We start from the raw sequence: 17,535 nt of genomic DNA, 5'->3' as shown, positions 1-17,535 counted from the left end.
ATGGAGTAGGTAACAATGGGAGCTATGAATGGTATGAATATGACCAGGTGTAAGGTGTTTGATATAATAGACCTCCCACACCCTTTAAAGAACCTGGACTCCCGAGCTAAAAGGGCACCGCGGGAGCTCTATTCAGTCCGCGAGTCTTGCGGCATGGGAGGGCAGCGGTCCTTTGAGCTGCAGAGAGGATCTGGAGGAATCAAAAGGCCGCGTGAGAAGGACCGACCCGCCTATCGTGCCGTCAGGTGAAATCACTCCGCGTGGACAGGGCCCTGGCGTATGCGCCGATAGGCCACTGCAGATCACGTCAGGTTAACAAAGATGCCCGATGGGGTTTTCGAAGCCCGACGGTTAACCAGTTTCGATTTGTACATGCTAAACGCCATCTCTGCGTCTCTGAGGTGGGGAAATGTGCCTGAATTCCAAGAGGTTGATGTAAGCTAGCTGTCAGTTAACGAAGGGGAGAATATAAGATAATAAAAGATAATGAGTTCTTTTTAATAAAGTTGAAAAGAACTTAGAAGCCCATGTTATAACATGCAATCCTCTATATTAATCCGATTTTCTGCTTGTACTGTCCGTCTGATAGTCAACGTGATCGTCGAAGTCGTTACCTCTCTTCTCGCCCTCCACAACGGTCCAGGAATTCGGCCTTTTCTCTTTGTCCCCTTTTTTCTTGGCTTTAAGGCAGGGCCGTGTGTTTATGCCAGGCCCGCGCTCCAAAAGCACAGAAACAAAATGAGGAGGCTGTAATTATCATCGTTGCTCTACTCTCCTGTCAGGTCCCTCGCCAGAGAGACCAGAGTGATCTCTTGGCAGCGCTGGGGCAAAAGATCAAAGCCCTGGACCTCTGATCCGCATCAGCCTCTCCCCTCTCTGAAAACCTCTCTGTGGAAAATCAAGCTGGAATGCTTCTAAGAACGGAGTGCAGAGGGACATGGTCCTCCACCACCTTTAGCGTGCGTGTCTGGAGGAGTGCTCAGGCGCTGTGTTTCACGTTTAGCCATCAGGCTGTGGGCCGTCGGTGTTTCGGCCGAGCTGTGTGATGTCTTCTAAAGGCACCGTTCGGATTTTTATTGTCTGAGTCAAGCATGGTTAGGAGATGGTAATGTCATTAGCAGATGGTGGTATCAGGCATCCTTTGCTGATCTCCTGAGCCCTTGGCTGGGGCAGGTGAAGGCATTGCTCTGCTAACTTTTTTTACACAAAAGCCAAAAATGTGGCAGCCTTACATTACGCTTGGATGCAATTAAATGACATTCTGTGCATTAGGTCAGGTAATAACCGCCTATACAGACTCCACATTGGCCTCCATTCATTTTACTGGAACCAAGACAGCCTCCCTGAATGCCTGTTCCAACATCAGTTTTCCTGAATGACTCCAGTGTCAGGGGGGTTTGTTGGGGTATGGGGGGGTACCTTATTTCATTTCTTAGGGAAAAGAGATGTGCATGCTGATCTGCTAATGGGAAAAGAAAGAGGTGAGTTTGCTCTGAAGCTTTTACAGAAGTGGCCCCGTCTTAGTGAGCAGACACAGGGGCCCTGAGAAACAGGGGCCGGTGAGGACCACCGGAGATCATTAGTGAGCCTTGCTCTCTGAGAGACCCACTAATCCTCCTGCTGGATCGGGCCCATTCACAGTTCTATGAATTTAGGATTAGTTGTGTTTTGTTACAAAAACAGACAAAGTTACTCTGTTGAATAGCCTCGCCTGTGGGGGAGAGCCTTCTACTCTCCTCTCCTCTCCTCCTCTCTCCTCTTCTCTCCTCCACTCTCCTCTCCTCTCCTCTCCTCCACTCTCCTCTCCTCTCCTCTCCTCTCCTCTCCTCCACTCTCCTCTCCTCTCCTCTCCTCTCCTCCACTCTCCTCTCCTCTCCTCCACTGTCCTCTCCTCCACTCTCCTCTCCTCTCCTCCACTCTCCTCTTCTCTCCTCCACTCTCCTCTCCTCTCCTCTTCTCTCCTCTCCTCTCCTCTCCTCTCCTCTCCTCTCCTCTCCTCCACTCTCCTCTCCTCTCCTCCACTCTCCTCTTCTCTCCTCCACTCCACTCTCCTCTCCTCTCCTCTCCTCTCCTCTCCTCTCCTCTCCTCCACTCTCCTCTCCTCCACTCTCCTCTCCTCTCCTCTCCTCTCCTCTCCTCTCCTCCCCTCTCCTCTCCTCTCCTCTCCTCTCCTCTCCTCTCCTCTCCTCCACTCTCCTCTCCTCCACTCTCCTCTCCTCTCCTCTCCTCTCCTCTCCTCTCCTCCACTCTCCTCTCCTCTCCTCTCCTCTCCTCTCCTCTCCTCCACTCTCCTCTCCTCTCCTCTCCTCTCCTCTCCTCCACTCTCCTCTCCTCTCCTCTCCTCTCCTCTCCTCTCCTCTCCTCTCCTCTCCTCTCCTCCACTCTCCTCTCCTCCACTCTCCTCTCCTCTCCTCTCCTCTCCTCTCCTCTCCTCTCCTCTCCTCTCCTCTCCTCTCCTCCACTCTCCTCTCCTCTCCTCTCCTCTCCTCTCCTCTCCTCCACTCTCCTCTCCTCTCCTCTCTGTCTGTTGCACTGTTGTTTTTGTGTTGCACCATGGTCCTGGAGGAACATTGTCTCGTTTTTGTTGTGTACTTGTATATAGCTGAAATGACAATAAAACCTATTTGAACTTGAACTCCTCCTCTTCTCTCCTCTTCTCTCCTCCCCTCTTCTCTTCTCTCCTCTTCTCTTCTCTTCTCTATCAACAAGATCAACATTTGCAACTAATAACCAGCCAACCTGTTTGGTCTCTTTGAATATAAATCATGTTTGACTCCCGCCGATTTACAGACAAGAACAAGCAGTGTGCAGATTGTCCTCAGGTTTTTAAGGCATTTATCAGTTTCCCTTTGAAACCAGTCCAGTTCTGTAAGTAATCAAACATTTCCTTTCCTTCGATGTCTTTCCTCCATTCTCTGAATTGAATTGTGGCCAGTGTACATTTATTCAGAGCTAAATATGTTCACTACACTTAGTAGGGTGGTAGGTTTTGCAATATAAGAGGGGCACATTTACTCCTGCCCAGGAGAATTCCAAAGAGCAGTTAAAAATGAGTTGTTGAATGACACAAAAAAAAAGAACTTTCAGAAATTCCCAAGCTCCAGAAAGACTTGCCCTTGGTCCACGTTTCAGCCTTGGCAGACAGGGGCAGAGGGGGCAGATCTGTCACAGCAGGTCTTGTCATCGCGCCGCGGATTACTGCGCGCTGTCTAAAGCGACTGGACGCACATGAGACGCAGCGTGGCCCCACGCCCCACTCCCTCGCAGAACCCCGGCGCGCCCCTGCTGAGGTATGCGCTGCTGCCGGCGGGCTCGCTGCAGCCTTCGACCCCAAGCCGCCATTCCCAGCGTGCCTGCGGGCAGGCCGGACGAACGGAGCGGCCCTCGGAGGCCGGGCTGGTAGGCATAGAGGGGCCCAGAGGCATTCAGGACACTGCTGTGGCGCTCTGGGCAGCTGAGCTGCCCTTGTTTTTGGCTTCTGTCCCAGGACACATCAGGAGGTTGTCTTTGGCTTTTGGGGAGAATGGAAAAGGTATAGGTCAGCGTGGGTCCAGGCAAAGTCAGAGACATGCCAAACCCTGGTCCAACCTGCCCTCAGAAAGAGTGCAGATGTGGGGCCTCTGTGTGTGTGTACACGTGCATGTGTAGAGATTTCTCTTAGGGCTACATGGTCTCTGTCTTTTTCACCATATGGGCTGTGATATTTTCCTACCGCTGCACCGTAGCAGTGGTACACACTAGCTCTTGTGGCTCAGAGATTACTTGGGTGTTTTCATTCTTGGGTGTGTTTTTTTTCCACCCTACATGATTAAAGGTATGCTTTCATCACTCTAACACATTTGGTAAAGTGTTGATTTGCTCTGGATTCTTTCCAAGGTATCTATATCACAACCACAAAGAAACAGCAATTTCAGCTCAAACTTTCAAACAATTAAGATAATGCCGATTTTGCGAATTCTTATTGTTGAACTAAACAATCACAATATTTTAAAATTACAATCAGTAATAAATTTACTATATATTAGTACCACAGATATCCTAAAGCATGTAGTCTGGAGGAAGTGGTATTCTCAGTGTTCTTGTGATGTTTATCGACAACACCTCTGACATCCCAGTGTCTGATCCAGTCAGAAAGCCTCCTAATCTATACTGCCATCCAATTATAGTATTAGAGGGCCCTCCATCTACATGGAAAAAGGCTGACGATTTGAAGATCATAGAGAGAGAGCGAGAGAGAGAGGGGGGGACCCCCTTCACACACACATACACACTCAGAGGCAACAGAGAAAAAATCCTGATGTACTCCTCATCATATTGACATCTTCACACACACACACACACACACACACACACACACACACACACACACACAAACACACACACAGAGAGAAAGAGAGAGAGAGAGAGAGAGAGAGAGAGAGAGAGAGAGAGAGAGAGAGAGAGAGAGAGAGAGAGAGAGAAATTAAAAATGTTTTTAAAAAAACAAACAAACAAACACCTGTACTTTAAATATCAGTGGGTAAAACATCAGTTAAATCTCAATTGGGTACAGAGCTTTGTTAGATCCCTGTTAAATCCTCTGCAAGCAATATGTATTAATGTATAACAAACTATGAGCAATATTTATTAAAGTATAACAAAATATAAGCAATATTTATTGTTAATTTCGAACAAACTATAAGCAATATTTATTTGTTAATTTATTTAAGATTTATATTTCCAGGAAGTACTTTTCAGCAATATGTTTACTATAGGCGTTATGGCACAAAATCAGTATAAAATTTAGCATGTCAGCATGATATGTAAATATCAGTTTAAGTAATCTTAACATTGTGATGGTTTTGGAAAACTAGTTTTCAAGGTGATTAAACATCTTAAACCCAGTCACAACCACTGTTCAATTCAAGCTGATCAATTCAGTCAAAAGCACCATGTAACTAGTGCGTGTGTCCTGCTACCTCTGTGGCTCCATCTGTTGGTTTAATGAATATATTACAGTGCTGAATAGTTTATCATATTTGTCAGCTAACAATAAATACTCTAGAGTATATTCATATAAATACTATAAATAGTGTTTATTAAAAATTAATGCATGCTATATATAGTAAATATACTCCATAGTTGTTGGTTAGTAAGAGTCAGTTAGTACGAATGCTTATGCGATAAGCAATATATTAGACAGCGCAAAAATAAACAATTCATGAACAAACAACACATTATAGTCAAATATTGAATCACTGTGAGCCCTCAATCTAACTATTATTTACAATCTAACTATTATTTCTTTAAAATGTGATCCCCAGTTATGCATTCGTTTACACTGCTGCGAACAGTTTACAGTCAACAAAATTTGGATATGAAGATGAAACGTGGATTTATCTTCTTCGGTGGATAATTTAATGCCCTTATCCTTAGGACCCTTCGATGTTCATTTTACAAGCCTTATTGCTCACTTTAGATGTTTTAGACTGGTCGGATCTGTCTGTTGCACATAGGTGTTTGTCCCTGACTCTACTTACTGCGTACAGGCCCCTGTGCTGGAGGTGCCTGCATTTTCAGTGTTAGAGATGTCATGCGTTCCAATTACATTACTTCTACAGCATTTGGCAAACACTCGTATCTAGAGTGACCTCCGTATTTATCAGTATGATAGTACGTGTGGCTCCCTGAGTACATATGCTCCACCAGGTGACAGCAGACAGCAGTATGTGTTTATTTTCCCCAACGAGCTACACTTCAGATTAATTTAGTTGATCAGTCTTTGCTAAATCGATGCCTCTCCCTAATAAATAAGGAGCAGGAAGCTGAGATGATGGCATTCTTGGTATTTATGACAAAAATTACAGGCCTAGAAATTGACTTTTTATTTACACAAATTAAGTAACAAATAAAAGTCCAGTGTGAAGCAGGGTGTAGTGTAGGGGAAGCATAAGGTTAATGGTCATCCTACATCTGATGATGGAGTCATGACTGCCTTCGATAAATTCTGGCTTCCCTATGATATTTAACAGATAAAAGATAACTTCCATATAAAAACTGTCTTGTTCTTTCAACTCAGGCAAACGTATTTTCTTGTTAATCTGCAGCATATGGCGTGGCTGAACAGATGGTTATATTGTATGTGGGTAGAACAGCATTTTGCCTCTAACACATCATGACAGTAATCTTGCCCGATTATTACTGTCAACTAGTCTGTCAACAGCTAAAGCAACACACAATGCAACAATTGGTGCAGTACATGCTCATTGCACAGAAACCACATTTCTGGGTAAAAAAAAAGCGTACAAAAAACAGTTTCCTGGGTCCAGCAGTGGGCTGCTGTCAAATCGCTCAGCTCAGACAATCAGACAAGAAGTACCACGGTGAGCAAATTTCACCACTGTTCCACATTTGGGCTTTTTTCACCCATGGAGATGTGACTTAGAAATATGAGAAATGCATGCACTGAATCTAAGTACTGAACTGAAACACTTGCACAACACCAGATAAAACCATCTGTGGTTGTATCAGCTGATTACATCTCTGCATGCAACCTGAACAATGGGTTTCAGTGGTAACACGGCCAGTGAGACAACGAGTCTATACCCCCGAGCCCTTCTCAGCTACATGATAATGATGACAGGAGAGTCAGAATTTGTTAGACATTTTTTCCTGCTTAGGACTTGCAAACATGGGCTGTTATTATGATGCCAACAGGCATATTTATTAGGAAGCCAACTATGTAGCAGGAACAATGTCACATTTTGAAACGTCAGCGGTTTCTCAGACACTGATTGTTTTATTATCTCAAGTATAGCATTAGAATCTTTATTGTATCAGTTGTCATCTCCCCGTCGCTGTAATTTGCATTAAGAAGAAATCCAAGGCACTTCCTGTTGAACATTTATTGTTAACTGGGGTGGAAACTATCAAATGTAAAATACAGTGTAGATTAATATTTTGACAATCTATGCAGCAGATTATCTTGGCAAGCCTTTTCAATGTCAATTTATTGCATTTGTGTTAATATTCGAATGTAATTTTGGTTTAAAAGAGTTTGATTTAGTTGTCTACTCGACAACATAGTGTTGTCCATTGGTTTCTGTCATCTGCAAACAAAGTCTGACTGTAGTGATTTGAAGGACAGTAACTGAACCTGCATACCCATGCAGTCCTACAACATACATCTTTGCCAGAAGAGGTATCATGTCTGTGCAATGACATCATGCTTTTGCAAGTAAACAATCACTACTGGTGATCAGTACCCTCATGAGAGGGTAATGACCTGCTCTACTGTTCCACTGCCAGGATGGAATCTGCATTGTTCTGAATCCACGGATCAACACTCAAATGAAATATTTCCAGTACCCTGGAATGGACTTTCCCAGGAAGTCTGAGAAGTGTGATACCTCTATAGTTTGCACACACTCTCCAATCCCCTTTCTTAAATATGGCAACCTACCACTCCAGTTTGCCAGTGTCAGCCAAGACAGCTCCCCAACATTCAAGGCCTTGAGCAATTCTGGGCAAATCTTATCTACCCCTGGGGCATTGCTACTGTGGAAGTATCTCAGCCAGGGAAATTAAATTTGACCCTCCAGTAGCCTCAGGTCCTACCTACTGCATAGAAAGCATGTTTCTCAGGTTAAGGATTTCCTCAAAGTGTTCCTTCTAACTCCTGACAATATTGTCAGTTGAGTCCATCACAGCTTTGATGGTATCCTTCCTTCCACTCCTGAATGATTGAAGTGGTTTTCCAGAACCTCTTTGAAGCTGCCCAAAATTCATTCATCATGATCTCTCTAAACTCTTTCCACAAACTGAATTTTGCTTTGCAACTGCCAAATCCACAACAATTTTTGCCAGCTGCCAATCATGAGTTTCCCAAGCCATCCAAGCCCAGAAAGTGTCCTTTGATGTGATGTCCACTGATGTCCACCACTTGGGTTGCCATTATAAAAGGCACTTAATAGCTTTGCACTACAGCTGTGTGCGTCCACTTCCACAATGGAGGTCTTGAACAGGGTCCACTCAGACTCCATGTCCCCAACTCCTCCGGACAGAACCCTCGGCCAGTTTCTCCCAGCAGGCCCTCATAACACATTTGAGCCTATCAGGCCTTTCCAGCAGATTTCCACAACATCTGATCCAAATCATCACCAGACAGTGATCAACTGCAGCTCAGTGCCTCTCTTTATATGTTCATTTATTCATTTCATATACGGCATTTCATTTTATTTACGGCATCGGGGTGAATTATTGAGACCTTATGGTTGTTCAAGAAAGGGAAGGTGGGCTTTCAGATTTCAACATGTCTACCAATACCACGCTCTGTGAACTTTATATTTGCATAAGTTTTGGAGAGGAAGGGAAAGTCTTTAGAAGTTAAATGAGACACCTTTTTTTCAAAACACAGTTAATCCTGGCATTCATGTTGTTAATTAGGATATACTGTTATGGGTAATATTGACCCATGCCACTTGTTTACATTATAAACAATATTTGTGATTAATTGTTATTTGCCTTTGAAAACCATTGAGATGACACCTCATGGGAGAAGAAGCTAAAGGTTATTATTGTGGTGAATAAGTGTAACTGTCTGACTGATCTCACTGGAGCCTTTATCGACCCTGATATCACAAACAAACATAAAAAGGAAGCTAATGGGAAACTGGAAGAAGGAGAGAGTTCATGTACTTGGTGGGAGTATTTGTTAGAATTCTGGGGAGAATTCTAAAAAATGCATAATTGCCTGGATCTGTGTAACGGAAATAGGAGAATAAAGACAAAGTCCATCTGCAGTGTTGCTGGCTGTAAAAGTCAAACAAGTGATGCGAACATAAGTACATGTATTATGGAGGTAGATGTCAACTTGTCTTATGGAGGTAGACGTGAACATGTCTTATGGAGGTAGATGTCAACATCACAGATGAAAATAAATACAGACCAGATTAAAGACAAGCCAGATGCTGGGTACAGGTTTGCTGTGGCCTGAAATTTGCCATAACTTGTCTGTTAAGGCAGTCCAACAACTTGTATACTCTGTGTGAACTCTGTTTTATAAACTAGGAATGAAGTTACTTTAATGGGTTACCTTGCATACACATGTTTTTTTCATAAAAAGAGATTCTGAGGGATTCTGGTGTGTATTTGTAACGCCGCTGGTCCGAGTGCCACAGGGCGCGGGGCAGGATGCACAGACCTCCTCGTTCATGTGAGACATTTATTGACGTATAACATGGACAATGCAAGTGTCACTCACACAATCACAAAGGTGAACATTATTAACATTTAACACTGACAATATACACACAAACAGGAAATGGTGAAAACAAACACAGATGTTACGGGCTACAGCTACAGTTCACATTTATGACTCATGAAGAGACATAGGTAGCGACAGTGACCAACAAAGGGAGCACACACAGACGGGGGGCTTAAATAGACACAAAAGCCATTATCATTAAACCCTATGCATGTGTGTGCAATCCCGGGGGTTACAAAAACAGAGACAGTACATTTATGAATCCCCCTGCACATGGCGGGCCGTACCACGTGATTTATGGGGGGAAGAGCAGGCTGTAAGTAATGAAATTGCACATGGTACTGTGTCTTTCTTTAAGGGAGGTAGCTGTGATCATCCCCACGCACCTGATGTGAACTGCAAATTAATGGAGAAATTGCTTAACAAATAAATAAAATCTTATTCATACTCACATTGATAAGTTATAGTTGTGTACCTGTGTGTAAGTGTGCATATATGTGCATATACCTGTGTGTAGGGGTGCATATATGTGCATTTTCTATTTCAATATGAATGAATGCTGTAATCATGAATCATACCAATATGTAATACCAATTTAGATAATTATATATACTTAGATAATAGATATACCTTAGGTAATTGCAACATTTATTCATGCTTCAAGCTTGATCTGTATAGGCAGGTTTTCTATTTTACTACATTTTCCACAAGGCTACGTGCATCTAGACATTCTGCTACCAATTTAAAATAGTCCAAGTCTTCAGTTTATTCATACTGAGACCACAGAAGGTACCACACATACTGCCGGTCTTTGCAACCATGACAACCTTGTGGGAGTTGAACATTCTGCAGAAAAGCCCCAAGCTTCTCTGAGATACCTTTCAGAGATGGGGGACATTGGATTTAAAATATCGTAAGTATTTGTTGCAGAGAGGGAGAAATACAGAGAGGGAGGCCTCGGGCCAACCACACTACTAATCCGGCTTGATGCCCAACAGCTGGGCTAGATCTATAAAAGTTGCAGAAGTACCCAGCCATGGACCCAGCTCAACAGTTAGACCTAGATCAGGTAAAGGTGGCTCTGACTAATCTCACTAACTAAGGGGTGACTGTTGGTCGACATGAGCAGGTCCTGCAACAGATCACTTCTCAGTTGCAGGTCCTGACAGACCTCCTGACATGAGCGCGAGTGCCTCTGGCTGCCCCTAGTCAGGAGGCAGCTGGTGCTGTGGCGGCAGCAGAACCAGCCCAAATCCTGCCTACCTCATGCTCGGAGCCGTTGCTCCCCGCCCCTGAGCGCTATGCCGGTGAGGCAGGAGGTTGTAGGGGGTTCCTCCTTCAATGCTCACTGGCTGTCGAGCAGCAGCTCTCTCAGTTCCCCACTGAACAAGCTAAAGTGGCATATATCGTCTCCCTTCTGACTGGGTGGGCTTTGGCATGGGCCATCCCGGTCTGGGAGCACCAAACCGATGTATGTTCCACTGCAGCAGAGTTTGCTGCTGCCCTTAAGCAGACTTTTCACCATCCAGTCACTTGATATACGTCAGGGGAAAACAGCGGTGGCTGATTACACCATCGAATTTCGCGCTAGGGTGGCCGAGAATGGATGGAACCCCACAGTGCTGATGGCCACTTTCCACCAGGGCCTCGGCGAGGAGCTTAAAGATGAACTGGTCCACCAAGATACTTCCGCCTCTCGCGATGACCCGATCGATCTGGTGTTGCGAATTGACAATCGCGTACGGGAGAGGCACAGAGCACGGGGACCAGAGATCAGTGGAGTCTCTCATGGAGCTCCGTGCACCCTTAGCCTTGTTCATGTGCCTGACAAGCGGGGGGAGTCCAGACTCCAGCCAATGGAACTCGGACACGCCCGCCTTTCCCTGAAGTGAGCGCGACGCTCGGATGCAGGAAGGTAGGTGCCGGTACTGTGGAAGCACAGGTCATCTCCGCCCAGCTTGTCCTGAACTCCTGGGGGAAAGGCAACGTCCGTCAGGGGAGTGAGGACCCCTGACAGGCTCAACCAGTCCTCCCCGAGCTCAAGGGTTATTCCTAAGTACCACAATTGCTTGGGGAAAATCTGAAACACATCTCGAGGAATTCGTGGACTCGGGAGCATTGGGCAATTTTCTGGACGCTGGGTTAGCTAACAAGTTAGCCCTGCCACTGGTCCCACTGGACGAACCTTTACCCATTGCCGCTATCGATGGTCGGTCCCTTTAGCCAGGGTTTGTTAGCCATCAGACTCGTCCAGTCACATTGCAAGTCGGCCCACACATTGAACAGATTGCACTGTATATTATCTTTGCTCCCAACTTGCAACTGATTTTGGGGTACCCCTGGCTTCAGCGACATAATCCCCATGTGGACTGACCCGGTCAGTGCTGTCTTGGGGTTTGACAGGTTCATCCGGCCGTCTACTTCCCCGGCTGGCACTGGGTTCTTCTTTGTTGGGAAGAAAGGCTATACCCTTGTATAGACTACTAGGGCCTTGACAAAATTGCCCCATTGCTCCTCATGACATCAGCATTCGAGACACTGCAGCAGGCCTCTGTTTTTACTAAACTGGACCTGCGCAGTGCCTACAACTTGGTGAGAATCTGGGAGAGAGACGAGTAGAAGACGGCATTCATCGCCCCCTCTGGGCACGATGAATACCTCGCCATGCCGTTTGGGTTGATGAACACACCCGCCGTCTTCCAACGGTACATCAATGAGGTCTTAAGGGAAGCCCTTGACAGGTTCATATTCATCTACTTCGATGACCTATTGATCTATAGCCAAATGGTAGACGAACATGTTATTCATGTTAGATGGGTCCTCCAGCTTCTATTCGAGAACCGCCTCTTCGTCAAGCTAGAGAAGTCCACAGTCCATGCATAAACCATCTCCTTTTTGGGATTTGTCATCTCCCACAATAGGTTGTGCTTGGACCCCGCCAAGGTGCGGGCTGTAGAGAACTGGCCTAGACCCACCTCAGTGCGTCTGGTCTAACGTTTTCTGGGCTTCACAAATTTTTATCGCAGATTCATTAAGAACTTTAGCACAGTTGCAGCCCCACTGATCGTGTTGACCAGGAAGGCGTCGGGTCGGTTCTGCTGGTCCACCAAAGCCCAGCAGGCATTGGAGGAACTGAAACTCCATCTGATCAAGGCCCCTATTCTGCAGCTCCCTGATGCCGAGCTTCCATTTGTCATTGAGGTGGATGTATCTGAGGTGGGCACTGGTGCAGTTCTTTGCCCGGTTTGATTTTACCTTATCATACCAGGACAAGGTCCGCTGGTCTGTTGCAACTTCTGGCTGTGCCTTCACGCGCTTATTCTCATCTGTCACTCGATTTTATCACGGGGCTGCCCCCATCAAGCGGCAACACTGTGATTTTAGTGATCGCCAACAGCTTCTCCAAGGCCAGCCGCTTTGTTGCATTGCCAAAACTGTCATCTGCAAAAGAGACAGCTAAACTATTACTTACCCAGGTTGTCCGTCTTCATGGGCTGCCTAGCCACATCGTGTCAGACTGCCAGCCTCAATTCACCAGCCGGTTCTGGAAGGCCTTTTGTCGGTTGTTGGGGGCAGAAGCAAGCTTGTCCTCTGGCTTCCATCCCCAATCCAGCAGCCAGAATAAGAGAGTTAACCAGGACCTAGAGTGCACCCTCTGCTGTCTGGCTTCTTCCTGCCCATCCTCTTGGTCTGAGCACCTATTTTGGGTGGAGTTTGCCCACAACACCATGTGGCACTCCTCCTTAGGCATGTCACCGTTCAAGTGCCAATTCAGGTATGCTCCGCCTATGTTTCCCGACCAAGAGGCTGTAGGAGACATAGGTGTACGGTCTGCTGAGCAGACAGTCAGGCGCTGCTCCCTAGCCTGGTGAAGAGCACGCAGGGCTCTCTTATCTTCTGCTGCTGCTGCTCAAAAGCATTATGCTGGCAAGAGAATGCAACCAGTGCCGACCTATCAGCCAGGACAGTGGGTTTGGCTATCAGCCAAGGACCTGCCTCTGCGTGGGTGTACTCGCAAACTCTCTCCTCGCTACATTGGACCGTTCGAGGTTCTTCACCACGTAAACCCTGTTTCCTATCGCTTTGCCCTTCCCACAGTGTTGCGGGTCCACCCCACCTTCCACATGTCTCGCCTTAGGCCCGTATTGGGTTCAGTGGGCCCCTCCGACCCTCCGGGCCCGCGCATGGTGGATGGTGCACCAGCATATACGGTAAAGCGTCTCTTGGACATCCGGCAGGTTTGTGGTGGAGTCCAGTATTTGGTGGACTGGGAGGGATACGGGCCTGAGGAGCGGTCCTGGGTCCCCTCCCATCACATCCTGGACCGTGAACCCATTCGGGCTTTTTGGCGAGATTGTGTGGCTCGCCTTGGGACGTCAGGAGCCACCCCTTTCGGGGGCGGTCTTGTAAGGGTTGGCACCAGGCCGAGGCCCCCTCCGGTCACCAGAGGGAGGCCTCAAGTCAACCACACTACTAATCAGGCTTGATGCCCAACAGCTGGGCTCGATCTATAAAAGCCCAGTGACCCAGTCACTCAGTGCTGGGTCTTTGCTAAAGTTCTGAGCCAAGCTCCTAGCTGGTAACTTCAGGAATTGAGGTCTTTGAGGCCTTGTACTACACTTTACTTCTGCGTTGCGAAGGTATTTTTTACCCCTTGCTTCCCCTCTCCTGTTTCCACTCTCAAGTCTGGCTCTCTCCCAAGGCTTCCCTTAGCCATTCAAGTTCCTCCTCATTTTCTGGTTTTGTATGGGAAGTTTTAGTTTGGTTTTCCCCAGTACATCGGGGCTGCAATTTCTTCCCGTGGCGTCCTTTGTTCTCCCCTTTTCCACGCTCGGCGTGGTGTTTAGTTTTTCCTTTTGTTTCACCTGATCCAAGATCGAACTGTTCTGCACACGGGACCACCATTGGTAGTGTGTGGTTGCTCACCCAGTAAGCTGTTGGTCATCACCCATCTGACCTGGGTTCGAGCTCATGTGCCAATTTATGTATATTACAAAATATCTATTATTCATTTTGCAAAATATTTTGAGATTTGGCACATTTAATTTAAAGATTCAATCAATTACACCTGTAAAAAGACCTACCTCTATTCATCAAAAATAACATATTTAGAAGTTATTTCCAAGAACAATCCCCTAATGGCATAAAATTGGTTTATATGTAACTCTAAATCTTTGTCTTCATTAATTTCATGTGATGTACACAAATAATTAACTCTTTCTGTTTGTTTGTCACATCAGGGCCGATAAAGGCTCCATTGAGGTCGGTCAGAGGCCAGTTACACTTATTCACCACGATATTAACCTATAGCTTCTTTTCCCATGATGTGTCATCAGAATGGTTTTATAGTGAGACCGCAGGTTCACAGAGAAAGGTTCCACATAAACAAACATACTGGTTTACTAAGGTCACAGTGGACAATTCTGAGAAAAGGAAACCTGTCACATGTAAGGGTGGTTATGAGAAACTCTACCTCTCTCTCTGCTATTTAAAGCTTCATTTTCACGGAGGACCCACTCAGTCTCTGTTGCGTCATGATTCTCGTCTCCTTGCTACTGCTGGCTGGCCTGCTGCCATACTTGGCCCTCTCTGGTAAGTAACACAAACACAATTCTGCTTTTTTTGCTATTTCATTTGCAATTTGAGAAACAAATGATGTAGATAGCTCCTCCACCTTCTTGCTTCCTCAGCCAGTGTGAATGTTGGCATAGTGAACGGCACAGAGGCTAAACCCCACTCCAGACCCTACATGGTTTCTGTCCAGAAAGATGGGGAACACATCTGTGGTGGCTTCCTCGTGTCGGAGTGGTTTGTCATAACAGCTGCACATTGTAGGACACTGTAAGCACTTCCTTTCGCTATCTACATTCACAAGCGTTTTTTTTAAACCAGAGTTTGACTTTGATTTCTCAGAGACAACTAAAGTCAGGGTGTACTTTATCTAGTGAGGGCAAACATATTTCCTTTCTCATCTGTATCCAGATTTTATTGACATATTTAAAATTCAAAGGTTTTGTCAATATCACAATATCAAAGTGTAACCACTTTGTAACAAATACAATAATTATAAAACATTTCAAATTTACAAAATTATATCAAAATACAGTTACACACTACCTAGAGCCTTCTATTCAAAGTGAAAATTATTTTTTAAGGAGAAGAATGTAACGTTTGTATTAACTATTATTTAAAACAAGATTATTCATACTTTATATTATTTGTATTTCATTGTTCATTTATTGTTACCAGGAACATAAGATATGTCACATACATGTTTTTCTAAATAGTGGAAGTAAGCTGACGGTGGTGATGGGAGCTCATCTGCTTGGCGAGACACATGGTTCTGAGCGCAGGGAAGTTGAGCCCTATGTCTATGAGAACTACAATGATGTTACGTTTGACAGCGATCTCATGCTTCTGAAGGTAAATAAATACACAAAAATGGTCATTTTAAATCTCTAGAAAGATTTTACACCAACCCCAAATCCAGAAACGATGAACAACAACCTTCTTGTATGTATTTCGCTACATTTTGGCTATTAGCATATAATGTATATGCAATGCTGTGTGAAACTAACATGGGCCTTAAATAATGAATTTAAATCAATCTGAGGTATTTGACCTCTTAAACTTCAAATGTGTTATTCAGTTATTGATTTTACAATCTTTTTGTTTCTTATGTTAGTAACAATGATTTAATGAAACCTAAATAAAATGGGTTTGAAATTGTATGTAGTTACAAAAGTGAGGAATCAAAGGCTGAAACTGCATACAATTCATTGCAGTTTAAAAGGTTAAATGTGTCTTTAAAGCAACTTCTAAGTACCTAGCCAAGATTTCATTTTGGTTCTATAGGAAAATGTCTTTCCATAAATATTGCTTATACAGACATTAATCCCAGACATTTGCAAGTTCTATTGATGTTGAACAGATATATACACATATGAGATCCACAGAAACGACAGATGATTCCACATTTTCTGATAACATCGTGAAAATGCATGAAGAGCAGTTGCCCCAGTGTCCAGCAGATAAGGGTTAATACGAGACAGCAATTTCTCTATGTGCACTGTGTATAATTTGCAGTGAGGATGGCAGTGTATAGAGAAATACTTGGTTTCTCAAGGGAAATAATTTAGATGTTAACATTTTTGCAAATAATACATGATTTTTCCATGTAGCTACGTAGAAAAGCCACTAAAAGTCCGACAGTGAGCTGGATCTCGCTCCCTAAATCTGAGGAAGACATTACAGCTGGATCAATCTGCAGTGTTGCTGGCTGGGGATATACAGGAGACAACAAACCTATCAGCAATGCGCTTAGGGAGACCAACGTCAGCATTGTAAGCACCGCAATATGTAACAGCATGTGGAGGGAATTTCAAATAACCCCAAGAATGATATGCGCATTCCATCCTGGAGGGTTTTGCCAGGTATGATATGAATATGTGCTGATTAATATGGGCTTTCTATTCGGTTTTGACAGAACATGTGAACTGTAACAATATGTTCACTGTAACAGCTACAAAGATAGTAAGGTATGAATTTGTTTCTCTTTTTGCGTTGTTAACAGGGAGACTCTGGAGGTCCTTTGGTGTGTAATAATATTGCAGTGGGAATTGTTTCCTTCAATGAGATGGGCAACTGTAACTCACCCAGGGTTCCAAATGTGTATACCAAAATATCTGCATTTCTTCCCTGGATCAAACGCTTTATTGGTTGAGCTGCCTTTGGAAAGAGAACACAACATTTAATAAATAAACCCCCCCCCCCAAAAAAGCATTATCTAAATTTTATCACAATAAACACACTTATCAAGCATATTCCTGTTTATCCCCAGTTTTAATGTTAAACACATTGTCGGAAAACATAAAGCTGATGTTTATAACTAATTAATAAATGACTGTTGCAAGTTAGTAGGTTTGGTAATACAGAATATCAGAACAGAACAGAAAATTAGAACAGATTAAATTCATCGTGAAGTTGTACATTTGATGTGTAAATACAGATACAACATTGTAAGGACAAAATTTGATGAACAGGCAAAAATGTCTCCAAGGTGGGCTTCTTGCCAAAATAATGCACACACTGCAGGCTCTAAAGTAACATAAAGCAAAAACCAAGCAAAGCGTAAAGTCTTTCCCTGACTCTGTCTAACTAATCAAAAACCAGGAGACAAAAGAAAAGAAAATTGCTCCCAGTGGTATAGTTCATAAAATGGTTTACACAATAACATGCTAACAAATTAGACTTTCCTGATTAATAATAAAGTTCTAATATATCACACTCCA

The 17,535-nt window shown here is 44.5% G+C and overlaps 1 protein-coding gene across 1 annotated transcript; it reads left to right on the top strand.

The window, feature by feature from the left end:
• The first annotated feature begins 14,763 nt into the window (after positions 1-14,763).
• On the top strand, positions 14,764-17,100 carry LOC113576216 (mast cell protease 1A-like). The gene is made up of 5 exons (XM_027008180.2): positions 14,764-14,836; positions 14,935-15,085; positions 15,532-15,667; positions 16,426-16,677; positions 16,818-17,100. Exons 1-5 carry the CDS (start codon positions 14,779-14,781, stop codon positions 16,965-16,967), a joined length of 747 nt encoding a protein of 248 aa, XP_026863981.2. The 5' UTR covers positions 14,764-14,778; the 3' UTR covers positions 16,968-17,100.
• Positions 17,101-17,535: the final 435 nt, after the last annotated feature.

The sequence above is a fragment of the Electrophorus electricus genome, chromosome 26 (assembly GCF_013358815.1).
Source record: "Electrophorus electricus isolate fEleEle1 chromosome 26, fEleEle1.pri, whole genome shotgun sequence".
Lineage (NCBI taxonomy): Eukaryota > Metazoa > Chordata > Actinopteri > Gymnotiformes > Gymnotidae > Electrophorus > Electrophorus electricus.
The sequence above is the reverse complement of the archived record's forward strand: the minus strand, read 5'-3'. Positions and strand labels throughout refer to the sequence as shown.

Bases quoted from the DNA above. Each gene is read 5' to 3' on its own strand.
- LOC113576216 (XM_027008180.2), top strand. From the start codon at position 14,779: ATGATTCTCGTCTCCTTGCTACTGCTGGCTGGCCTGCTGCCATACTTG. The intron at 15,086-15,531 runs GTAAGCACTTCC...TTTTCTAAATAG, and splicing joins GCTGCACATTGTAGGACACT to TGGAAGTAAGCTGACGGTGG. The intron at 15,668-16,425 runs GTAAATAAATAC...TTTTCCATGTAG, and splicing joins GCGATCTCATGCTTCTGAAG to CTACGTAGAAAAGCCACTAA.